Raw genomic sequence first — 26433 nt, 5'->3', positions numbered from 1 at the left:
AATGAGTTGTAGAAATGTTTTGCTGCAGTTGAGTTGCATTGAGGACGAGGCTGTTTGGTGCTGGAAGTAATCCGTGAAATATTAGCCAGAAGGTAACGGAGTAGCTTTCCTGGCAGCCGTTAAGACTGAAACTCGCTTTAATGCGTCGTTAAATGAATTAGTCAAACACTGTTTAAACAAGGAATATTTACGGTGAGCATTTGAAAGAAGGTCTTTTTCTAATTATTTGGTTAATTTGCTGACTTTTCTTTTTCCTTCTGTGCAGCTTCAATGAATTAACTTCTTAAGTAAATAATTCCGTATTTAAGACAGTTTCTCCTTTTCATCTGGAGCTTCCAGCTTAGAGAGAATTATAAACGACTGCATTTATTTGTTTTTGCCAAATGTGATCAAAGTTAAACAGCCTGAAGTTGTGGCATGGCGGCAGGCCAGGCTTATTCTGGCTGAGGAGTCACGTGACCAGAAGTGATCATAAAGTTCTACTCCCGTAAAAAGTCCACAGAAGAGCATGATGCCTCACAAACTGCCATTATGGCTCTGTTTATATGAAATGGGAGTCTGTACGGTATAGTCTGGAATCTGTAAATATAGCAAATACCTGACAGTGGGGGAGGGAAAAAAAACTGCGGAGTTGTGTGGTTGACAACTTCCTCATCACAACTGTTTCCCAGCCACAAGGCATCCTCCCCAGGCCTCCTGTACCTGCCTGAGGCAGTCAGAGAGCTTCCATCCCCGTCCGCTGCTGAAGAGCTGTTTGGTAGCATTGAGATGCCTCCAATATACTCACTTGTTAAAGTAGCAGCTATCACTCACAGCAATATTTTTAAATATTTTCATATTCTCTAATCACATCTCGAGGTAATGGAAACACTTTTTTTTTTTCATTCCACGTCCCTATTATTTTTCGGTGAGGAGTACATTTGAAGCGTGTGTGTTAAACAGGACGTGCACACTTCCGTGATGGTGGCGTGAAAGGGTGAAATGCATTCCTGTCAGATCTGTCGTGGTAAAAATGAATCCACTCGTGTGGAGCGGAGCACCGTGAAGCTGACACGTGCCCTCTTCCCTCCGCTCTGTCCCCAGCTTCCGATGCGGAGCAGGATGCTGCCTTAAAGCTGGAGCAGGAGAGGGCGGAGATCGTCGCCAAATATGACAAGGTGAGTGACCGTTGCTTTCTCGCCCCCCATTTGTCGTGACTGCTGTCCCGCACTTGACAAACTGCGTGTTAGCCTAGAGCAAAGATCTCAGACTGGAGTCCTGGAGGGCTGCTGTGTCTGCTGGTTTTTGAGTGTTCCTGCTCTCGAAGTGCTTACTGTAAGTCACAGATCGGCACACACCTTGTTTCCAAGGCCGAAATTGGCTGCTGATTGAAAGGAAATCACGAAAACCAGCAGAGAGACTGTGGCCCTCTAGGACTGGAGTTTGAGACCCCCTGGCTTAGAGGGGGGTCTCCAGTTCCAGATATGGGTCCCTCCCAACTGTCATGACAATGGTAGGCAGGATGAGCTTGGGTGAGTGAGGCCTTTACTTTCTTTGGGTGCGGATGGATGAGGGGTTAATCTTCTCTCACTGTTGTGAGTGAGTGAGTGGGGGGGGGGGGGTGTTCTCCTCTTCAGAAATGCATTGATTTTTGGTGTTGAGCGCGCGGGACGGGCCCTCCCTAAAACACAGTAACTCAGTTTGAGCTTTGGCATTTCGCTGGAAGGGAGCTCCTCTCCGATGAACATTAATATAAATTGCCCATTGTTCTTTCTTCTGTCTGACAGTTTAATCAAGTCAGCTCATTAACCAGGAGAAGAAAGGCACACAGTCTTACACTGCCTATAATTTCATTACGAGGTTTGACCCTGTTCGATAAGCCCCCAGTTCCTTATTACAACGAGACAGACGGAGTCTAATGGTTCTTCTCACCCCATTATGATATTTCACCATGCTCAATAAGCCCCTCATTGCCACAGTAAGAAAAGGTCCTAATAATAGCTTTTGGTCACACAGTGTATTTAATTTTTGACATTTTATCATAATAGCTTTTCATGCCAGAACAATATATAAAGTTTAAGTAACTTACTGTGTCTCCTCTGATTAGCAAAGAATGTCTCAATTTGGTAAAGGTGAAGAGGCATGCTTTCTTTTGTGGTCTCCATTTTGTATTAGCTTAACAGATGTGTTGACGAAACTTGTAGTGGAGCTTGCTAGCTATGGAATTTATCATTTCTGCTATTAAAATTTCCATTAACATTTTTAATAATAAGTACAAAGATATAGGCTAGTGTGTGGCTTCCAGTGACAGGTCTACATCAACAGGAAGTGATGATTGTACAAACAGGAAGTCTCTGGTGATCCACCTCCTCCTGTGGCTGCAGCTCCCAACCCACCCCCCTTCAAAACATCAAAGCTTGTGGAATTGACTGTAAAAACCTCAAAACGAGATGTTTGTCCTTGCCCATCGCTTGCTGTGTAATATTGGAAAATAACAATGCATTGCTCTAAGCTGATTTATATATATATACAGCAAACGACTGATTTACGTACATGGCTTGCGAGAGTGACAGATTGAGGGCGTTGATTGAGAACGCACACAAGGCCCCCCCCCCCCGCCTTCCCCCTCCCCGCCCCCCAGATTAATCCATCATTCTCCAGTCTGAATCAGACCAGTGTTTTGATTCCTGTTTGAATTTTAATGCGCCGGTCACCTACCTCTCGCTCAGTCTGTTTTAAATTCGCTGTGGAGGCTGTAAAATTGGCCCCGCGCTTGATTGACGGTCACGACGGGACGTTCATCGCGGTTTTCGCCGTAGCGTCGCTATCAGCGAGCGACTTTTACGGGGATAATTAGGCCGTCCGTTTCTGGCGCGCTATTACACTGCCACGCCGCTGCGTTTCATTGGTACGAAATCATCCTCCAAGTCCCTGACCCTCAAAGTCATGGCCGTGATCGAGCGGCAGAGCCCCAACAAATTACTTGTACCAGAGAGGTGCAGTATGTGAACTGTGCAGCTTGTTTTATTATATTTTCTTTCTTATTCTTATTCTGATGAAGGGCAAAGTGCTTTTAAATATTTAAATGGAGTGTATGTTATTTATCTGTTGGGTGTTGTGGCTTTTCCCACAATGAATCATTACATAATCTTTAAATAAAAAAATATACCTATAAATAGATTCTGTAAGTCATGTATTATAGTTAATTTTAATAATGTAATTGGCGATTATTTTTTCTGAGATTAGCCCAAATCATTTTTCCCGAATAAGTCTTTGTGTGATGAATTGACTCTGGATTTGATTAGTTGCATCCAGTTCAGTGTCGCGCGGTAATGAGGAATGTCAGCTCACAGAGAATTTGCAGGTCCTTTGTAGGCTCGTTCTGACACAGGGAAATGAGATCATCATCACAGTCCAACATCTCTGCACACCCTGCTGGCCCAGGGAGCCAGGGGTCCTGTCTGTTGAGTCTTTTGAAGATCAGAGTGCATCAAACTGGCTCTATATTTCCTGATGTCTGAAGATTTATGCCAAGCAAAAAAATTGCAGCTTTTTCAAAATAGAAAATTCATTCATCTGTGGAGAAAGTGCATTCACACAACAGGTCAGTGATTCTGAATGGAACCTAATTTTGCTGAATAATAATGACTTAATCTAATGTCCCACTTCACTGCTCAATGTTCTACATAATTACATGCTGCCCATCTTGTATGGAGTATTTTATGCTGAATATTTCTGTCATTGCTCCACTGTGTAGGCCACAGTAGAGACATCTCTATTCCCCTTTTTTGGGTTCCTGTCCTGTAGTGGAAATGGTTTCTATAGTATTTCCTGCTTATGATGATATGTATTTTTATATCAGACGTAGCTGCTTGGCACAGGCCAGGCACTGAAGTGCTGCCTGGCTCGTCATGGTAACGCACTGGTTCAGCGTAGCAGCACATCCTGTGGTCAGTTTTTCTCATTTTTTGAGCGGGACGGGGCTGACCGTGGCCTGGCTGCTCGGCGGGCCGGCGCGTAATTCGTCGAAGCGTCGCCGAGTAAGGGAAGGTTTCGCTCGGCCGGGACGTCCCCGTCTAATCGTGCGAGAGCCGCTTTTCGGGTTGGGCGAGTGGGGCGCGCAGTGAAGCTCCTCCAGAGCCCTGACCGAGCAGCTTAACCGACCGTCTGCAGAGAAGCTGCCGGTGCCGGTGGAGAAATGGAGCCGCCGGCAGTGAGAACGACGCTAGCCCGCAGAATATGTGGAGAATATTAATGAGGAGCCTACAAATAGCATAGCATAGTTTAGCATAGCATAACATAGCATAGCATAAAATAACATAACATAGCTTAGCATAGCATAACATAGCATAGCATAGCATAGCATAACATAGAACAGGCCATTCTGCCCAACAATGCTCACCATCGTATTTTCCGCTACATATTAGAGAGAAAAAGCACCACTCCTGCTTTACAAATCAGTGTTTGGTTAAGTTGTACCGAGGTCTAATTGGAGTTTTGTATCATACTGGTTCTGAAAAAGTGCCCAAGTTGTTCTCTCACATTTTACTTTTAATTTTGAACTCACTTTCAACGAGATAATAATTACCTACCAGGAAGGAAGGTACAGTGGGTAATAATTTCAGACACCTGTGTTAAGTCAGAGCAATTATATTTATCAGAGAATGGTAATATAGAGGACGTGTCAAACTGCGTTCGTGAATGTGGCCTTTTGAGAGCCTTAAGTAGTGTAGTCAGTTTCTGCTGCTCTCAGTTTTCAGTTCCAGAATGTTCCCCTGGATATTAATTAGTTTAATTAGTGTGCATGTGGAAGGCACTTATCTGAGCTCCATATTTCAGCTCTTTCATAACTTTCATCCACCATTTATCATCGGCAAACATGTTTATTGCCAACATGGAAAAAAAATATGAAGGTAATAAAAAGGGCCCGTTGAGACGTATTTACTGGGAAAGCAACATTAACGCGTTGCCACGGCAATAAGCGTTTCTAAAGTGTCTTCATCCTTCATTTTCCTCTTTAATTCCAGGGAAAAGAGGGAGCAACAGTGGAGCCCTGGGAGGACGCAAACTTCCACCTCTACAAAGTCATCGACAGATTTGGCTTCCTGCAGTAAGTGCACTCATGTGGGGTATGACTATTTTTCATTGCATTGTGTGCTGATGTGACTGTAAGGATTAAACAGGCTGCAGGATGCAGTCCAAGTTTCTATTAATTGTAACGTTGGTAAATGAAAGGCCTACGCGCAGCCTCAACCGACAATTTTATGTTCACGTTGCACTTAAACACAGCTGGTATATTTAGGCCCGTGCCTGTGCACGACTCACAGGAAGTGGGGGGTTTAGCCATAATAACAGGGTACCAGTGTGCAGCACAGGGCCCACAACCAAGAGGAACGGGGTGAACCAATAGACCACTCTCAGGGTGACGCGGGGCGAACCAAAGCATGCGCCTGGCGCGGGGGGTGGTGGTAATAGAGACTCCAGTTTGTGGGAGGAAAGAGCAGGGCTCAATGCACGAACATCACCAGTGGGCTGGCAGGTTCCCAGAATGCATTGGGAGAAGCAGTGTACCATGGGAAATCCTGGCTGCTTTTTACGAGGCAGGTTGCCCACGTGACCCCAAAGCTGGAGGCCGTCAGTCAGCCCGCGGCTGGGGTTGATGGCGGCTCAGGACGCTCCGGACACCCTCGTAGCGTAGGGAAAGCTGGCTGCTTTCAGGCCTACCCTGCCTTTCCACCCTGGAGGTCCGCAGAGGTAGGAGCTGCCCTCCAGCTCGCAGAAACAAAAAATAAAATAAATAAAAAATAAAAAACCGGGCGGACACGGGAAACGCGAGCCGCTTCGGAAAGCGTGGATGAAAGCATGCAGCGGCAGGAAGCCGGAGATCTTAACAGCGCTCGGACAGGAAGCAGAGGAATGGTAATGGGACTGCGAGCAGGGTGGGCAGCCAGGTCACTTCCTGTGGGGATGAGACCCATTCCGAAACGGGCGAGGGGGGGGAGGATCGGAGGCCAGTGTGAGGGACTGCGTCCCGCTGTGGTGGAGAGAGCGGATTTTGCATTAAAACATGAAGGCCACTTGCTCCCCTCCATTACTCATCTCCCTCATGGATGGAGTCACGAGGTTTTCCATCTCTGCTCACCGTGATGCCTGACATTGGGTTTAACATCCCGATCCCATAATGCAGCGCTGCACCAGGACCCAGAGGTGTGTGTGCCGGGGGGGGGGGGGGGGGGGCGCAGAGGCGGCCGGATGGGCTGGAGGCTTCGCGTTTAAAAGGAAACCGACTGCTGTGAAATCGCAGCGGAGAGACCGATGTATTCACGCAGTGGAAAACGGCCCGAGGTCTCATGCTTGCGCGATCTTAAAGATGATTCAGGGGCGCGGGGGTGACGGGGCGAAGGCGAAGGCGGCGGAATGTCTTAATCTGCCGTTTCCTGTTTGTGCCTCGCCTACATGGCCGACGGGCGCTCCCTCCCTCCCTCCCTCCCTCCCTCCCCAGCTACAGCGGGAGGTCAGGGACGAGACGCGGTCTGCGATTCTTGTTGTGGGGCACAGTTCCAAATTTACCTTGCCCAGGGGTTGCACCTCTAGCAACCCACTCCCACGATAAGAGCCCATGACCTACTGGTCACAAGCGCTCAAACCACCACTATGTTAGACGCAGCTGTGGGCGTCCAGCGTGATGCATCTTGTATCCTCGATGGATTTAAATCCTTCATTCACAGTCAGATCACTCGTTCCTATGCACGTACGCACTCATGCACGCACACACACACACACACACACACGCACTCTCAAAGGCCCCATTAATCACTACACGCTATCTTACTGAGCCATTACGCTTGATGAGTTCGTAAGTTCGTAGGTCCAGGTGAAATTAGCAGTTTTTATTTTTCTGCATCGCAGTCGGCCATCTTTAAACTGTAGGGCTGCCGTTGTGAAGTGAGCTTTCAGCCCGCTGCGCTACCCGCTACCTGTGTACGGAGAGCTTTCAGCCCGGTGCGCTACCCGCTACCTGTGTACGGAGAGCTTTCAGCCCGGTGCGCTACCCGCTACCTGTGTACGGAGAGCTTTCAGCCCGGTGCGCTACCCGCTACCTGTGTACGGAGAGCTTTCAGCCCGGTGCGCTACCCTCTACCTGTGTACGGAGAGCTTTCAGCCTGGTGCGCTACCCGCTACCTGTGTACGGAGAGCTTTCAGCCCGGTGCGCTACCCGCTACCTGTGTACGGAGAGCTTTCAGCCCGGTGCGCTACCCGCTACCTGTGTACGGAGAGCTTTCAGCCTGGTGCGCTACCCGCTACCTGTGTACGGAGAGCTTTCAGCCCGGTGCGCTACCCGCTACCTGTGTACGGAGAGCTTTCAGCCCGGTGCGCTACCCGCTACCTGTGTACGGAGAGCTTTCAGCCCGGTGCGCTACCCGCTACCTGTGTACGGAGAGCTTTCAGCCCGGTGCGCTTCCCGCTACCTGTGTACGGAGAGCTTTCAGCCCGGTGCGCTTCCCGCTACCTGTGTACGGAGAGCTTTCAGCCTGGTGCGCTACCCGCTACCTGTGTACGGAGAGCTTTCAGCCTGGTGCGCTACCCGCTACCTGTGTACGGAGAGCTTTCAGCCCGGTGCGCTACCCGCTACCTGTGTACGGAGAGCTTTCAGCCCGGTGCGCTACCCGCTACCTGTGTACGGAGAGCTTTCAGCCCGGTGCGCTACCCGCTACCTGTGTACGGAGAGCTTTCAGCCCGGTGCGCTACCCGCTACCTGTGTACGGAGAGCTTTCAGCCCGGTGCGCTACCCTCTACCTGTGTACGGAGAGCTTTCAGCCCGGTGCGCTACCCGCTACCTGTGTACGGAGAGCTTTCAGCCCGGTGCGCTACCCGCTACCTGTGTACGGAGAGCTTTCAGCCCGGTGCGCTACCCGCTACCTGTGTACGGAGAGCTTTCAGCCCGGTGCGCTACCCGCTACCTGTGTACGGAGAGCTTTCAGCCCGGTGCGCTACCCGCTACCTGTGTACGGAGAGCTTTCAGCCCGGTGCGCTACCCGCTACCTGTGTACGGAGAGCTTTCAGCCCGGTGCGCTACCCTCTACCTGTGTACGGAGAGCTTTCAGCCCGGTGCGCTACCCGCTACCTGTGTACGGAGAGCTTTCAGCCCGGTGCGCTACCCGCTACCTGTGTACGGAGAGCTTTCAGCCCGGTGCGCTACCCGCTACCTGTGTACGGAGAGCTTTCAGCCCAGTGTGCTACCCGCTACCTGTGTATGGAGAGCTTTCAGCCCGGTGCGCTACCCTCTACCTGTGTACGGAGAGCTTTCAGCCCGGTGCGCTACCCTCTACCTGTGTACGGAGAGCTTTCAGCCCGGTGCGCTACCCGCTACCTGTGTACGGAGAGCTTTCAGCCCGGTGCGCTACCCGCTACCTGTGTACGGAGAGCTTTCAGCGCGGTGCGCTACCCGCTACCTGTGTACGGAGAGCTTTCAGCCCGGTGCGCTACCCGCTACCCGCTACCTGTGTACGGTTCCTCTGATGATCCGATCTCGGCCTCGGCCTCACAGGAGAGGCTAACGAGGAAGAACCGCGGGTGATGGCTTGTGTTTCATACGGTTACGGGTGAAGCGAACGTCTTCGGCGTTTTATTACGCTTCCTGACAGAGGCAGTATTAAACCGTGGATCACGAGAGGACTGAATCATCTCTGATGTGCCGTAGCTTAAGCTGTTGTGCCTTTTCTTTCCCCCCCAACAGTGAGAATGAACTCCCATCGTATGACTCGGTGGAAGAAAAGGTGAATAATGCAACCATTTTATTTTACTGCATATTGTATAAACCTATGAATATATACATTAATAAATTTTTGCAATTAAGTATATTGTTGTTACTTGGTCTATGCGTTCGCTATATTTTGTACTAGTGAGTGTGTATGAATGTGGAGACCACCAGTGTCCTGATAACCATGGTGACCGTGAGATGACATGAACCGTGACTCTGACCCATGTTCTCTGCCCCCTCAGCAAAAACACCAGGAAGTGGAAAGAACTTCAAAATGGCTGAAAATGTTGAAGAGTTGGGACAAGTACAAGAACAGTGAAAAGGTGAGAGTGCCATCTCGGCCGTTAGAAACATCCGGAAAGGTAACAGCCAGACATCGTCCAGCTCCTGAAGGGGTTGGTGGTCCTGTTTTCGGGCGTGTGTGTGTCATTGTGCTTCGGCGTATTTACGGTGGGTGACGGTGCGTGCTTTGTGTCAACGCCCTTTCTTTTGCAAGCTCTTGTAGGCGGAGAGAGTGTGTGATGCCGTGGGTTTCCTGTTCAAATAGCTTTCTTTTCGGACTTTGTTTCACTCCCTTTTATTTGCGTTTTTTCGTTTCCCGAACTTCCTGTTCGCGCAACCTTGAGCCAGCGAAACGCACGAACGCGCGCGTCTGGCGCGGAACGAACGCCTTTCACGTTCGAGCGTTTTTGTTCTGAGCCGTCACTGCGCGTCTCGCTTCTGTCGGAACGCAGTTTCCATGGCACCCTGAAATATAGGAAGTGAGAAGGCGAGTCTCCGACGTAGACTGCGTCTGCAGGATTGCGTTTGTTTCAGACGCAGGAATGTGGGAACTGTGTGAAGCGAGCAAAACGCTGGAAGAGCTTCTGCACTGCAAAGCCACCTGAGTGACTGGATGTTCCCGATTTGGGACAAAAATGAAATGCAGGGGAGAGAATAATATGTTTAAAAATGACTCCTGCATTGCAATCTTTGATCATTTAGTTTAGCAGACTCCTGCTGCTGATTGTGTGTGTGATCCTCATATCCCAACGCACTAACGCACGTGTGGTGTATTAAAGCTTTGCTGAAACAGGTTGGACCACACACCGATACTAGATAATTATTTTATTTTTATTTTTTAATTTGGCACCCAATGTGGGCCTGAACATGATCAATTCCCCAATGGGAAGAAATCTCAACCCCATGGTCTGGTTCTGAGTCCAGCAGTGCCAGTGATGACAGAAGCCAGCCATCCAGCCTTGGAGGGAGCTGAACACACAGCGAGCTCCAACATCACTCAGGGACGGGGGCATTTCGGGCGCCCCGAGTTCATCCGTTAAACTGCGCATTAAGAGCGTTCCTCTGACTCATGTCTGCGCGAATCTCGACTTGAGTCTGGAACCGCGGTGTGACGACAGGCAGCAGGCGTTTCGGAGGAAAGCGCGTGCTTGCCTGTGCTCTCCCGTATCGACAGCAGAACATGATTGGGAATATGAGGAGAAAAGGGGAAATAAGGGGAAAAGCTATGACCTCTCTCACCCGTTAGACACGACAGCCCCTTTCGAACCTGAACGTGAGGGCCGAGCTCTCGCTCTGCATCTCCTGAAGGACCCTGGGAACTGCAGAAGTGTGTTTTCTTTCTCCTGCGTGCCTGTCTCCATGGTTTTCCTCTCTGTCCTCGTTTGCTCTCTGCTTCTTAATGAGAAGCATGCCCTGAGGGGGAGAGTCTGCCTTCTCTGCCCCCCTCAGCACTGGTGGGGTGTAAAGGGCTGCTAAATTAGCCACAGCACTGAGAATGCCTTACCGTCCTGCACCCTCTCAAACTGCCACCCCCCCTCCACACACACACACACACACATACACACGCACACACACACACACACGCACACGCGCGCGCACACACACACACGCACGCACACAGACACACACACACACACACACACACGCACACACACACTCTCACACACACACACGCACACGCACACACACACACATACACGCACACACGCACACGCACTCATACTCACACGCACACACATACACGCACGCACACACACGCACACAAATGTGTACACGCATGCGCACACACGCGCACACAAATATATACACACTCAAACACATACGCACACACACCCACACATACACACGCACACGCGCACCCACACACACACACACACACACACACACACACACACACACAAAAAGGCAGCTGCTCCTGTTTCTTCTCACTTTTAATGGGATCAAAGGGGGGATGGGACACAGGGGGGCTGCATAATACCAGTTAAATGTCTCGTCTGGGACCTCCTACACTGTACTAATGGCTCAGAGAAACTTCTAAGTTATAAGAAGTCGTTATACAGGAACAGTGGTGTTGCGGTCAGGAGCTCTACTCAAATTCCTGTAGGGACGATGTTTCTGTTTCCCTTTGGGTCTTAAGGCACTGTGTGACAAGTGCCGTGTGATAATACATCGCTAAGTACGTAGCACGGGCTCTGTCGAGTAAACATTTAATGCCTTTCACGCATGTTCTGCAGAGCGTGTGCTGGATCCATTCTGCAGACCAAGGCCTCATCGAGTGATGATCAATTAAAAAAACAGATTGATTAACCACCTTCCCTAGTGCTCTCCAATTAGCAAGCCGTCGTCATCGTAGAACTCAACACCTGTGTGTTAATCTGGCGTGCGTGCACCGGGCTCCTGTGGACAGTCTAGCGTGCTGTACGATTATTAGCCGATCCAGAGCGGCTTTGACACGCTACGCCGCTCGCTTTCTGTCCCCTGATAATACACCCGTGGGGTGTCCTGAGTCATTCTGATTAATTCTACTCATTATCTTCAAGGGTTACAACAGCGCATTTTTTGTGAGAAATTCACACCCGCAATGCCCTAGTTTGCCCGGTGTTCCGGCCTCTGCTCCACATTCGTCTTAACTTTTTCGTGAACGCGCTAAAACTCGAGCATTGGGAGCGTCCTCTTTACCTTCGGGGCCTTCTGGCATTTTAGAGCCATTTTCTCCACTAAGACCTTGTCCCTGATTTTGCCCAGTATGCAGCAGACTCACCGTTTCCTTTTAGTATTGATGTCCAATGAAAAATGTGGATGCGGCGGCCATATTGGCAGAGTCAGATTAAATTGGATCGATGGGCAACAGTGTTCTCTGTAAATTATACCAAGTGCGATGGCAATCAGTAGGAAGGCTTATTGGTTATAATCTAAATGGATGGGTTCGGATGCAAGTCATCAACTCTGTCTTCCTCTCCAGCAGGTGACTCGAACCAAGCTCCTTTTTTTTCCAGGAAGTTGATTTTAATGGAATTTGAAAGAAGAATCTTTTTGCCGTGATTAACTGCACTGTTCTGGCTGCTTGAGTTTTAATGCGTTTGTCTTTTACTGTCGCCGAGTCGAACCGCTTCATGTGAGAGTTCTCAATGGTGCGCAGCGGGGCTTCGAGGCCCCACTGTGGACAGTGCAATTCAGTGTGGAAGAAGAGGATTCTGGGTATTGTGCACTGTTCACCAAGCTACAGATTTTACAGAACAAGGGTCCCCAATCCTTACAGTGTGGGTGCAGGATTCTTGTTTTAGCCTAGCACTAAGACACCAAATTCTATTACTTGATTGAAGACCATTATTAGTTAATTAGTTGAATCGGGTGGGTCGTAGGGCTTTGCAAGAACAAAAACTTGCAGCCACAAAGGCCCTTTTCGGATAAGATTGGGGGCACCTGGTATAAAGTAACCAGATGGTCAGCTCCATCTTATTGTGTGTCTGATTTTGAAGCTGTAACATTTAAATTTGATGGATGTTATGAATGTTCTTGAGGGAGCATGGACACACGTGCTAGTGGTTGTTCTGTGCTTTGGGTACACCTCTTTGTGAACGTTCACAAGCTTTAATACAGCCCTGCAGTCCCAACTGGAGCCTTCTGGAATACGGGCATAAAGGGCATATGGAATGCATGAGCTGATTACATGGTTGCTGTCAACTAGAGAATCTGTGGTTCAGCTCTGCTGTTAAGAGCCATGGGCTCCATGGCAACTCTGAGGTCAGAGCTTCCGGCAGTTTCTTCCTGGCCATAACTGGCTGATCGAGAGCTGCTGTTCTCTTGGCTGTCCTCATCTCTCCAAAAGCAAACACTCATCTGTCCCCAGAGCAGGAGCAGTGCTCTTCTCAGGTTAAACGCCTGCTCTCACAGACTGCCACCAGATTTGAGGTGTGTGTGTGTGTGTGTGTGTGTCCATCTTTGAGGTAAATATCACATCTCTCTCCCTCCGTTCCTCCCTCTATCTCCCTCTCCCTCATGGAGTATCTTAGTGAATACCCATGTCTGTGTTCTGGTAGGAGAGCACTGTTCGGAAACTGGGAAGGTTAGCACCGGAGGGCGTGAGGTGATAGAGCGGGAGAGGATTATCATACTGCCTGCACGTATCCCAGCATGCATGTCAACTGCCCAAATGACTCAGCCCCGCCGTCAAGGTGGAGTTCAGGACACGGAGGCCCCCTCTTCCCTTCCTGCTCTCATCAGGTGGTTCACCGCAGGGCAGCACTTTTGATCCGGGCAGAACCAGGAGTCCAGAGCGGCCAAGCAGGAACGGAGCACTAGGCTCTGGAACATAAGGTCACGGGGTTCAGGCGCCAGAAGCCTCCGTGTCTTCTTGGCATACTAAGCCCTGTGAGATGAATAGCGGTGTGGATATGTCTGCTATGCCAACCAACAGCCAAGGATGCAGACCCAAGCCAGTCTGCCGGGAAGAACTCTTTTGATCCCTCTCCCTCTCTGACCCGAGGAATCCCTCTGCGATTGCACACCGTGTTGGCAGCGGACCGACCTGCGGTTCCACCTGAGAACATGTGGATCGTAGTTATTACCGGCTGTGGCTTGGTTTTTTTTTCCCCCTCAGTTTTGCACCCTTTAGAAGAAGGACAGTCTTCCTCCTGAGCTCCTAACCGCTCAGAAATGACTGAGTGTGGATTCTAACTGGGGCTAAGCCTCGGGTCGCTGAGTCACTAGCGGGTTGCCTGAAATCCAAAAATTTACCGTCCGTCAGCTTTGGTTAACCCCTACCCCATCAACCGGGTATTTATGGCTGCCGGAGTCACCGAGCGGGTTCGGATTCCCCCGACAGGCGCTTGGTTAGCTCAGCGGCGGTCAGTTTTATTACGGAACACGGTCGTAGCGTTCTTGCAGATTTCCCAGCAGGCACCGGGGCAGCGGGGCTCAGTGTTATTAATGAACAGGCTCGAGGCGCGCTTCGCAGATTTCCCAGCAGGCACTGGATCGGGTGTCGGCGGCGGCATTAAAGACAGGCGCTCTCTGTAAGGTTCTCCGTATCTCGCGGTGACCGTTTGATTGATCCCTGCGTCCGCAGAACCTTCCGGAACATGCCATTAACACATTTAATGAGGTTGCGGGTGGCGATGGGGTGATCACCGGCTCAAGCAAAGAGCAGTCTCTGATCATCATAAGATACAGCTGCATGCCTTTTTCTGCTTCCCCGTGGTGCGTTAGACAGGGCCGTCTGCTCATTTAGGCTGCGTGAAGATGCATTTTATCTTTTTTTTTCTTTTCATTTTGCGTCCGCAGTGACTTTCATGCGACGCGTGACATCTCCCACACCATTTTAATGGGCATAGCTGGTTTATTTTACGCTTTTTGTTTGATGGTACTGTTAAAACTCTGATCATTGCCTTTATCGAGCCAGTGTTGCCTTCCTCCCCTTGTGTGCAAGAGAGATTTCAGGAAACTATGCGGTGGTTAGCCTTGTTAAGGCCGTGTAGGGATCAACTGTAGTCGTACTTAGTATCATTAACCGGTATTGTCAAGGAGCCCTGCCTGGCTATCTGCTTTGTTGTATTCACGGTTGATCGGGTATTAGTCAGTGCTGACATGATGCGCTGTGCAAATACTCGTTTGCTGGACTGAATGTCAGAACAAACACAGCTTCATGCTAAATGTTGACATAGGCGTGCTGATGCCGGATGTAGGTGGATGTCGGATGTGATCAGTGTCCACATGGCTTCAGGCTTCATTTAGCTTTGACTAGAGGATAGTCCGTCGGACATTGGGTGTTGCCATGGGCAGTGTGTGAGGCCTAGGCGGAAATGTGATCCGCACTTTTGTTGAACTTTGCGTTTACAAAGCTTACCTGCCACACCGGGGAGGGGAGGAACGGGAAGGAGAGAGAGTGAGGTAGAGGGGGAGAGAAAGCGAGTGCTCATTACGACCCTGCTGTAACTTATGCATTTACCAGAATCAATGAAGGGAGGTTCTCAGAGGAGCAGTCTACTTCTACGGTTGATTATTTCATTGATGTGGCGTTAGAGGGTTTTAATCTGCAGAGAGGCATAAACTTCTTTCTCGGGCTTAATGGTGCAGGGTTAGGTAAATTACCTGGTGTTTCCCTGGGTGAAAAGAAAACTAGAAATGCCTTAAGCCTTTAAAATGCTTGTGGAATATGAGGGCGAAATACTCATTCCAGATAAGCGCACGCTGAGAGAATTTGTGTTATCAAATGCGGAAAATTATATTATGTTACAATCACTTAGCAAATGCTCTTATCCAGAGTGACTTGCTGAAGTGGAGATCGCCAGTGGTTCACTGAGGAATAATCATGCGCGACATCATCACAAAAGTACAGAAGGCCGAGTTATAAGTATTAAGAGCAAAGTTATCCAAACAAACAAACAATGGCATCACATTTAAATTACATTTCTTTTATCCAAAACGACATAAAATAAGTGCATACTGAAGGAATTTGTAAGTAGGCAGCGGATGACAGTGTAGTATAATGGTTAGGGAACTGGGCTTGTAACCTGAAGGTTGCAGGTTTGATAGCCAGATGGGACACTGCCATTGTACCCTTGAGCAATGTAATTGGCATGAATTGCTTCAGTATATATTAATCTATACAAATGGATACTGTATAAAAAGAAGGGTCAGGGGAGCCATGGGGGGAGTCTCTAGAGGTGGGTCTTTAGTCTGCATTGGAAGATGGGTTTCTGCTGTCCTGACTGGAGTATTTGTAGCGGTAGTATTTCATGTTGTATTTTACGAGGTAAAGTAATAGTCATTTCATTAAAAAATAAAAAAACTTTTACTGGGGGAGAGAATTTATTATTTAGTACATACACATCTCACTTAGTCCAAAAGCAGCCAAACTGTATAATGCATAAGGTAAAAAAAATAACGTAATATCATTAAGTTTACTTCGCTTTGCTTTAGATCAGTGGTTTACAATCCTCTCCTTGGGTAACCCGAGCCGGCTCCAGGTATTTGATGTGTTCCATCTCAAAGCGCCCCTGATACTGCTAAATCAAGCGCTTCATTAGTCGTACCCGGTGGGCTTGAGGTGGAACGCATCAAATACCTGGATCCAGCTGGGGTGGGAGGAGAGGTTTGGGGAACCACTGCCTTAGATAATACATTCTCAAACTGAGGGGGCAGGAGCTAAAACGAGGGGGTGGTGGGGGGGGGGGTGTCAACTAGGTTGGAGGTCACCGGAGCTGTGGAAAAAAGGCTTCCTAATTAGTGTGATATTCATTAACTCTGGAAATAAGAGAAAAATGCTTGCAGCTGATCACCGAGTAAGCCTCTAATGCCTTTTTTTCTCCTCAGTCACACATTGGTTCATTATATCGTGAACAAACATTACATTTAGCAGGGAAATAGCCAGCTTCTGTTTTCGAGCGTCCTGTGTATGTCGCATTCTCTTTGTCGCCCTGGCAACATCACATTACATTGCATTCATTTAGCAGCATAAGAGTGCATAATATAGCCACTGGAGAACGGTGCCAAACCTGGCTAACAGCATTCCCAGATCAGTGAGTGTACAGTACATGCAAAATCACAAAAGCACTAAATTTAAGTTAACTATGCTCATCTGGAACCATACTAAAAACTGTGAAATCGTGCCAGTGAACATCCCTAACAAGGCATAAAAAGCTATAAAACCATACAAAATTACATAATGACTTGAATTTAATGGCAGGGGTGGTAAGATGTGGGGGATCAGAGAGAAGCTAAGTGCGGTCTTATTAGGCAGGTTTTTTTTAGTCTGCCGCGGAAGATGGCTGATGATTCTTCTCGTGCTGACCACCGTGTTGTCGTTCATTCCACTGCTGGAGGGCCAGCACAGACATCGTAACTGGAAAGAGGAACCAGACAGAGCACGGTATGCTTCAAATAGAGTCGTGCTGTGAGCAAGGTGTGTGCTGTAAGTCATACACCGTGTGCTAGTGAAGAGGAGGTCCACACATTGGGAAATACTCAAACCCCCTCCCTTAGATGATTTCATCAGTCGGACCAGCTCTGTAGCCACTGTCCATTGGGTTCTTTGGGGGTGGGAGGCAAACCCCTATATCAGTACATAGACCTTCTGTGTCAACAAAAAATTGTAGACAGACCCTACCCTAAGCCCAGATCATGTAATTCATTGAAATTACTGAATATTACAAATCTGCAAGATTCAGTCTGTCCATGTCCCAAGTGGCTCTGTCCGTGACTTGAGATTCAAGCGTCCTCAGACCTGGTTTTGGATCTGTCCTTTCAGCTGGTGAGGAGGATCTACAAGGGAGTCCCTCTCCAGCTCCGGGGCGAGGTGTGGTGCCTCCTGCTGGATATTCCCAAAATAAAGGCGGAGAAGAAGGACTTCTATGAGGTACGCAGATGCGCCTCTCTCCCACCACGTGTCCCAGGATCACGCATGTTTCTGTGTGCCCCAAAAAAGTCATCAGTGCGCATGGCACAAATGTGCCATTTTGAATTTTGTCTGTTTATCATGTTTGCATATTGACACCAGTATTGTCATTCAGGTTTTCTTTTATGAAGCACAAACTTGATTTCTGTGCAAGGTGAGGGCCCTGGTTGCTGCTGTGAAATTGTATGTGGGCACTTTTGAGATTCTGTTATTGATTCTTTCCAAAATTAGAATAAAGAAAAACCCCTATCTATCTAAACATGAGTTTTCGTGGGTTTCTTAATGAAAAAGCAAGCTGATAATTATTGAGGGAGGCTGTGTGTAGGCAGTTTACCCTGCGATACTGAGTCACTTTGAGCCAACCGAGCTCTGCTTTATTAAATTTCTTGACACTTGTGAAGCGGAGGCTGGAGGAATGTGGCTTAAAATAATATTCTTCTCTTTCTCTTTCTCCCTCGCTCCTTCCTTCTTTCCTTCCTGCTTGATCTTCTCATCCCTCCTGCCTTCCGTAGAAGCTGAAGCTGAGGGCGAGAGGGACATCTCCAGACGTCCGTCAGATCGACCTGGACGTGAACCGCACGTATCGCGACCACATCATGTTCATGCACCGCTACGACGTCAAGTGAGTCCTGTGCTGGGTCTTACTCTCACTAATAACAAGCCTCCACTGCTGTCATCATAAATGAGACCTTTGGTGTCCCACAAGGAAGTGCTGTGAGATTCTTATTGGTCTTCATACAGGTCATTTACTGGACATTCACTTGGGGACTGGAACAGTTAATAAAAAAATAATAAAAAATTTAAAATGTGGGTTTGGGAAGAATAATGCAGCTGTTTGTTCCGCAGTGTTCATTTATTTTTCCTTTTGTTTATGTTGTTATTCCGAGCAACGCTTTCATTACGAAACTGTGACCTCTGAAAGCTACGACTTGTGAAACGGAATTCGTCACAAAGCAGCCATTCATTTGGCCAATCAGGATCCGGAGCGTGACAATTCCTCATCCTTCACACATTTTTTAAAGCCGGTCGTGTGGCCTGGTTTGCAGCCTGCCGAGCGTCTCCCCGTAGTCCGCACAGTCGGGCTTGTGTCGGTTTTGTAAAACGCCAGGACGGGGACCGGGGCTTGCAGAGCGAGTGGGCTGCCGCAGAGAAAGTGGAACGGAATATTTGGGAGGGTTTGCTCCGGAACAGAGCGCGGGTTTGTTCCCTGCGGTCCCCGACGGACGCGAGGCAGAAGGGATGGGGAGCGGTCTGTCGGGCGAGCTTCTGCGTGCGGAGAACCAGGGACGTTCAGGGCACAGTGAAGCTCTTTATGCAGACGCCCACACTGCCCCGGGCCCAGCTGCAAAGAGGCCACACGCTGTGCTTCATCACTGAAGTCCTCCTCTCCTTCCCTCTACGCTTCCAGGAGAAATACTTTTTTTTCTCTGGGCTCAAATAACAAAACATAAAAATTTAAACAATTCCACATTCGTAATTCATTGTCAGCCTTACACCGTATTCCTTATTGTTCGATCGTTCAAAAAAAGAAGAATCTGCAGGCTGCTGGATGGCTAGTCCTGTCCTGTTGAGGCACTGTTCTAGTGCGTGGGTGGAGCCTGCAGTCTGGTAACGAATCCAGATCGTGTCCGTGCCAGCTGTGGCCGACAGCCCCGCAGGCGACACGCAATTGGCTCTCGTGTCAGCCAATGAAAGAAGGACTTCAGTCAGCCAGCCATCGTGTGTATGTATATACACATATAGATTCCAGACTGAGAGTAGAATCCACAGTGGTGCAGTGGGTAGCACTGTCACCTCACAGCACGAAGGGTTTTTGGGTTCGAATCCCGGCCTGGGCCTTTCTGTGTGAAGGTTGTGTGTTACCCCTGTGTTTGTGTGGGTTCCCTCCAGGTACTCTGGTTACTTCCCACAGTCCAAAGACATCCAGTTAGGCTCATTGGAAACTCTAAATTGCCCATAGGCATGACATAAACATATATTTTTTTTAAAGTAATTAATTACAATAAACATCACCCAAGGATGGCGGGTTTTGGTGGCGGGTGCCTCCTACCTCACTGCTTATTAGAAACTCTGATCGCTTAGCGGAAAAGGATATGCTAATTAGGCTGGGCTGTTGACTTCTGGTACAGTTACTGATGTATCATTTGGCCGACTGTGGTGTGGAATAAACAAGTTGACATGTCGGCATGTTATAGAGGAGAAGCATATGCTAGCGTAGCTCTGCTGAATTGACTGGGTTTTCTGAATTGAGGTGATTTAAAAAAAAAAATGCTTTGTGTCTTCAAGGGATAAGGTGATATATTCAACTTAAAGCTAAAGCTGTGTTTTCTTTTCATTTTGATATTCATGATGTTACTCGTTTTGTTTGAAACCCCCCACAGTTTAATATTTGTACATGTTCATAATGTTTTCAGAGCGATATCCCTTTGTGATTGGATCTCATTCAAAACTCTATAAAACCTCAGGAGGAAATTTTATTCTGAGGTTGTATTTAGTCTAGTGTACCATGAAATGGCGCTTTTAAATTGTGTCAGTGAAGCCCTGGGACCAAAATGTGCGTAGATTTTATTATTGGTCTCTTATTGTTCACTTTTACAGTGGAAAGTGCACTGCTGAATGTGCATGTGAGTTTGGCTGCTTTTCTCTAACTGACTATTGATTTTCTGCAGTTTACATTTCCGAATAAGTGAGTCTGTGCAGCCACGGTGGACGTTTTAATGGCATTTTAACCAACCGGTCACATAGAGGCCTTTGTAAATGCAGCCTCACATGCACAAAGTGAAGCTATTCCACAAGAGGTGAGAGGCGTTTTCGTGCTGGGTAAAATTGGCTTCACGTTCTGAGCTGAAACTCAGCTTTTAATATGTTGTATTTGCACAGCACGTTTTCCTGTGCCTTCCCTCCCTCTATACCTTAGAGAAATCTTCTACCCAACTTATGGGTTTGTCCTTAGTTTCTGTTATTTGAGCTTGTCTTTCTGACACTTTTCAGTTATGTTCGTTATGTTGGGAAAAAAAACATGTGGATTTGGTTCATGAAAGTCTTGTAATGGAACTATAAACAGGCCTTATTGCATATTTATTGAGAGTCTGAGCTAATTTGGGAGGTTGGGCAAGGAACTGGGTGTACGGACTCAGAGGGTTATGGCTTTTAATTCACGCTGTTTTCCCTGACAAAAGTAATCTACCGGTGACATTTTGTCTGTCGAAGTGAGTAATATGCACAGCGCTTTGCAGTCTGAGCTCCTGTTAGGCATCTGTGGCGCAACGATGCCAAGGACCTACTAAGAAGGCATTGAGGTCTTTGATGATGATGTCATTGTAACACGATTAGAGAATGGCTTCTGATGACCTTTGACCTTCTCGTTCCCAGGCAGCAGGCCCTGTTCCACGTCCTCACGGCCTACTCCATGTACAACACGGTACGCTCCCTCGCCTCCGCTCGACCACACCCCGGCAAACGAGAAGATGATGCGGTCCCCTTCTTTTTATTTATCGGCCCTTCGGTCGATGGGTTTTTTTTTATTTTTATTTTTTATTTTTTATAAACAAAGCTGAATAATTTCAGGATCGATCCTCCCCTTTCAAGTAAAACGATCCCCTGTGTTCATGATGGAAATTGATTTTTGTGAGATTTCCATACACACACACTATCCTATACACACACGCACGCAAGCACACACACACACACACATACGCACACTCACACACACACTCGCACACACACAGGGAGAAGTGAGACCCTTATAAAGAGAAAGAATGCTGACTTTGGTAGGCGCTGACATTATAGAAGTAAAGAAACCCCAAGGCTGGTTCAGCTAAAATTCACATGTAACGTCTGAGAGACGCGCTGCAGGAAATGCTTTTGGAGGACCTCTCACCTGCTAGCTCTCATTTTTCATTCATTGTGTGGCTCTGATAAAAATAGTGAGAGCCAGAGAACAGCAGAGGAGCGCATGAATTATTAAATATTCCAGCAGCCCCCTGCTGCATCTATCACCTTCACCGGAGAGCGTGTGTGGTGACTGCAGGTGCACACATTCCTCCTGCAAAGGCTTTTAAATGTATGGGCCCTAAATATAACATGCCGTGACAAATAGTTTCTTGACCTTCTGTACCAGTAATCGTCTTTCCTTCCTTAACTTTACCTCCGTCAGCCTTGCGTAGAGGACAGGTTATTTTTTCCATCTGCCATTTGTCTCTTTTGTCTGTGGGGGGAAAAAAAGATATCTGAATAGCATCTCGAAACATTGTGAAATGATTGGCTCTGACACGAGGAAGAAATGATTAGGTATTAGGGCTGCTATGGCAACAGCTATGGGAGACCGGGTACTGAATTCGCTCAGGTTATTGGACTGACGTCTCACTTCCTGAGCTCCATTTGATGGTGTTTGTACAAGGTTGTGCACCTCCCGCACCAGGGATTGGGCAGGGAATCGCACGCCCCCTAGTATATGCGCATTTGCCCTTTGATGCTTCCGAGTCCTTGTTAAAACGTGGTGGTTGGTTTCAGATGAATTATTTAATGTAGAATCTGCCTCGCGTGTGCGGAATAGGTGAGTTTTTAAAGTGAAACGTGAGACCTATGAGGCTGATAAATATGTGAAAAATATGTCGGAGCCGTATCATATAGCACTAGGAGTGGGTGGGAAAAAAGGCCCAGGTGTTGTAAATGAGTAGACGTACAGCTCTTTTGCGCAGTAGTAACGCTGGGGTTTTGTCTCTCTCCTTCCGTGCAGGAGGTGGGCTACTGCCAGGGCATGAGTCAGATCACTGCCCTGCTGCTCATCTACATGAACGAGGAGGACGCGTTCTGGGCCCTGGTCAAGCTGCTGTCCGGTCAGAAGCACTCCATGCACGGTAAACACGACCGCTCTGAAGCCACGCATGGTCAGTTTGACCTCTCTGAGACCTATAACTGCAGGGAGCATAGAAGTGTTTAAATGGACCAGTCAGCCTATCTAGGGTTCTCTAGGTTTGCCTGATGTCTAGAGTGCACCCAACACCGTGTGGAGCCCGTTCAGAAATTGCTTGGGACCTGCTTTGGGACCTGACGCACAAAGGTTCAGCCACATTGTTAACCGTAAACATGACTAGTGTAGCCTTGCTGCTCATTCTGAGGCACAAGCAGGCCATTCAGTATTTGTGATTTCATATATTCACCTTTGCCCTTTGACCCCCTCGTGCCCAGGTTTCTTTGTTCCTGGTTTCCCCAAGCTGATGAGGTTTCAGGAGCACCACGACCGCATTCTGAAGAAGATGATGCCCAAACTCAAGCAACATCTGGTGAGAGCTTTGAAGAGCTGTGGTGACTTTCTCTGTGACAGACTTCAGAAAGGCTGCTTAGAACTTCAGTGGTCATCAGAGAGACTACACTAATCAGTCTTAGAAAATGTGTTTGTAGTCATAATTCATTATAATCAATAAATAATTAAATCAGTGATAATTCTAAACTGTCAGTGGTGTCGTCAAGACAATCACAAGCAAGTCTGATTTAAGTGTCTTTGAGTCTGATTGCAAGTGCTCTTTGACTGTGTGGCCATTTTCTCTTGAATATCGTCATGGAAACTCTGTGTTATCCTGTCATTTGAATCTTGTTTCCCAGGACAGCCAGGAAGTCTTCACCAGCCTGTACACCATGAAGTGGTTCTTCCAGTGCTTTCTTGATAGAGTAGGTCACTCTTCTCTCTGCTTTTCCCTTTACATTTTATATGGTTATTGTTACTCTTTCATATTTATCTTCGGTTATGAAATTAAATACAAGCAACTGTCGCGAGGTGAACATTTGCATACGAAACCGTGGAAAACACTGTCAGTCTTTACTGGGCAATTCCAGCCCAGTACGATGTGTTATAAAATGATAATGGTAATAGCTGTGATTTTTTTTTGATTCTGCGTAGACGCCTTTCACCTTGACTCTCAGGATATGGGACATCTACATCCTTGAGGGAGAGAGAGTCCTTACTGCTATGTCTTACACTGTCCTCAAACTCCACAAAAGTAAGATACTACATTATCCTCAGTCCCCATGAAATATTATGCTCCATAAACTACAGTGTTTTACCTTTTCCTCAAACCCCATTAAACACACTACTCAGACTCCATAAAAGATCCAAAGCTGTCTCTTAAACCCTGTACAAGATTCAACACCATCCTATAAGAGGCCTGACACCATCTTCAGACCCTATGGAAGATTCTGTACCTGTGTCCTTCTCTCATCCGAGTACTGTTTCTGTACAGAGCACCTGCTGAAGCTGTCCATGGAAGACCTTGTGGATTTCCTGCAGGTCAGCTTGGCCAAGGACTTCTTCTTCGACGACGACTTTGTGATCGAACAGCTGCAGAATTCCATGTCGGAACTCCGACGCTCAAAACTGGAGCTGCCCGCGCCAGGTAAATCCCCACCTCTGCCTGAATGGACGCTTCCTGCTTTAGAGTAGATAATCCGCTTAAGAAACTTCATATTATCCTCATTCGATTCTTCATGGGGCCTTCCAGCCCCCCGAGAGTTCATCCGTGTCACGCTCCGCTTAGTAAGTTTCACTCATTTTTCTGACAAGAGGTCATGGGAGCCACTTGAATCCATAGATCAAATATTTCAGTGGACATTAATCTGAGTAAGAGCACATTTTTGTGCTTTTACTTCCACTGAGTTCCCATGCATGGTTTAGGTCTCAGACCACAGTCCGTGTGGATGTCTAAGACTAAACACACTCAATGTTTGAATCTCTTGGTACGAATAACACACGGTTTTGGTCTTTGAATGCCCATTGAATGCAGAGTTTAGCTCACTAACACTACACTTGGATGTCATACTTGCACAAGGTTTGGACTAGTGGTGGACTGATATATCGGTATGACCATGCCGTGTTACAAAAGTCAAACAGCATATCATGATGCATGATCACGTCACACAATCAAGTTTTCTCACAAGTCTGAGAGAAATATGGCACCTAATACAAAACTGCAAGACAAAGGAGCAAGACTCTACACTGTATGCCCATTATGAATGTTCCCAGCTCATGATATGTAGCTATGGTACTTTGATTTGTTGATACTCCACAAGCGTACTTGACAGTTCACTTCAGATGAAGGACGCCTGACCTTTTCTTCCAATACACGCGTTTGAAAGCTATGAATCCAACAGCCATTCGGGCCATTGGTAAAAATTTACAAGGAGTCCGTCTCCGGGCCCCACAGTAAACGGGTCAATTCGATAGTCCCGTGGTTTCTTTGACTTTAACAAGAGAGATGGGACCGTGGTACAGGACAAGGTCCTGATCTGTGGGCAATTCAGAAAGAATGGCCAAAAGAGGCAATACTTCAAACCTATCTCACCAGCTCCGCGGTCCCATCATCCCTCAAGTCATGCTCGTATAGCATAGCCACGTCATAAAGCATATTGCAGAACCTTTCACGTGAGGTACACTGCCAGGCGATGGCACATTTGAAACTTTTACAATGGTTAGCATAAATGTGTGTTTATAAATAAGTGTTTTAAATACGTACATGTTATTTTTTTGTACCACAGTGGTAATTAGCTTGCTTGCATAGTCACTGTCGTTATAAGCCAGTGTGAGGATTGCAGACTGTGTAAGGGGCATGTGCATTGACACAAATGCTTAATGAAGGATTCAACCAAGTAATTAAATTTGTCCTTTTAATCCTTTTGAAGTGTTTCAAGGACAATGTAATATCCCAAATTACTTGAGTCCAAATTATTTTTGTTTTTGTTCATTAAAAGTAATAATCTGCCATAGACAATTGTAGCCTGCATGGTAGTCAGGTGCAAGATACCTTAATCTCTTCCACTCTTTACAGTTGTTATTCTTTAGAAAGTGTATTAAATGGTTTAAAATATTAAATACCCAGTAACTTGTTTTTGTTCAATAAATAAATGCAGTATAAAGCCAGGCAAATAAATATGAAATAAACTGACTGAGGTGCTCATTTTAATGATTGCTCTAAAAAAGATATATAAGAAAATGGTCAATACAAAAGACACGTTGGCATTTGTGAAAATATTTCTTTTGTTGTCATACCTTGAGTCTATTACCGTTGCACCCCTACTTTGGACCAAGGTCCTGTTGTTGAGAAGGGTCTTTTTTGTGATTAATCTTCTTGCTCTATCTCCGTTTCTCCCCTCTTCCTCCGACACTCTCGTCCAGCCTACAAATCACTGGGTGTGAGTGGGGGACACATTCCCTCCTACAACAGCAAGCGGTGGGCAAGCCTGAGCGGTGTACCCTGTGTCCTCATCCGTGTGTCCGTCCGTCCGTCCGTCCGTCCCTCCCTCCCTTCGTCTGTCTGTCTGACTGACAGACAGACCGCTCCCTCCCGGGGTTTCCAGCCTGGCTAACGCACGCTGGCCCCTCGAAACATCGGGCGTGGCGTTTGCAGCGGCGCACGGTGGGCGCGCTGCGTCGCCATGGCGATGGTCCGAGCGGGCAGCGTGCCAGCTGACGGTGCCCGTCTATCCTTTGTGATGGCTCCACCCATTCACATCACCCCAAAATGGCATGGTGTCCAGTCCAATCCAGTCCAGTCCACCCCCCCCCCCTCCACACACACACCCCCTCCCTTACTTAAAAAAAACAGAAACTAAACTCGGCTTACATCAGAACCCAAATGAGACAGAGACTTTGGAAAATGAGGTTCTTTTTTTTTGTTTTTTTTGCATGTGTTTGAAATGCAGCAGATGGCTGCTCTCACATAAGAGCGTTTCACCGAAGGCCTCGACTTCAGCTCCACCCCGGGAGCTCATTAAAAATTGAGAGAGCGTTTTTTTTTTAGCCTCGTGGCTGCGTAGTCACCCCGGCCTGAAGAGGTGCTACGCTGCCTGGCTGTCGCTGCGGCGTTCTCTCCAGCACCTTCCGAGCGCAACGCAAGTGACGGGCACAGGGCTTCGCAGACGAAACGGAAGGGAAATTGTCTTCGCAGCTCGTACTTTGGAAGCTTAGAATGTCTGAAAGCCCGAAGGGACCGGAGCATTCGGACACAGCAATTGCATCATATTT

General features: G+C 47.7%; 1 protein-coding gene across 5 annotated transcripts in view; it reads left to right on the top strand.

The window, feature by feature from the left end:
* usp6nl (USP6 N-terminal like) overlaps window positions 1-26433 on the top strand; it is a 69908-nt gene that overhangs the window by 39995 nt on the left and 3480 nt on the right. For all 5 annotated transcript variants that reach the window (XM_035425436.1, XM_035425437.1, XM_035425433.1 and 2 more), the window contains 12 exons: window positions 1084-1157; window positions 5007-5089; window positions 8717-8756; window positions 8983-9063; window positions 17271-17378; window positions 17930-18039; window positions 20790-20838; window positions 22156-22276; window positions 22608-22702; window positions 23022-23087; window positions 23317-23416; window positions 23657-23809. In XM_035425436.1, coding sequence (XP_035281327.1) covers window positions 1084-1157; window positions 5007-5089; window positions 8717-8756; window positions 8983-9063; window positions 17271-17378; window positions 17930-18039; window positions 20790-20838; window positions 22156-22276; window positions 22608-22702; window positions 23022-23087; window positions 23317-23416; window positions 23657-23809 — 1080 coding nt within the window. The remainder of the gene's footprint in view (window positions 1-1083; window positions 1158-5006; window positions 5090-8716; window positions 8757-8982; window positions 9064-17270; window positions 17379-17929; window positions 18040-20789; window positions 20839-22155; window positions 22277-22607; window positions 22703-23021; window positions 23088-23316; window positions 23417-23656; window positions 23810-26433) is intronic.

This window comes from Anguilla anguilla, chromosome 7, assembly GCF_013347855.1.
Source record: "Anguilla anguilla isolate fAngAng1 chromosome 7, fAngAng1.pri, whole genome shotgun sequence".
In the NCBI taxonomy this organism is placed as follows: domain Eukaryota; kingdom Metazoa; phylum Chordata; class Actinopteri; order Anguilliformes; family Anguillidae; genus Anguilla; species Anguilla anguilla.
This window is presented reverse-complemented; position numbering and strand designations above follow the sequence as displayed.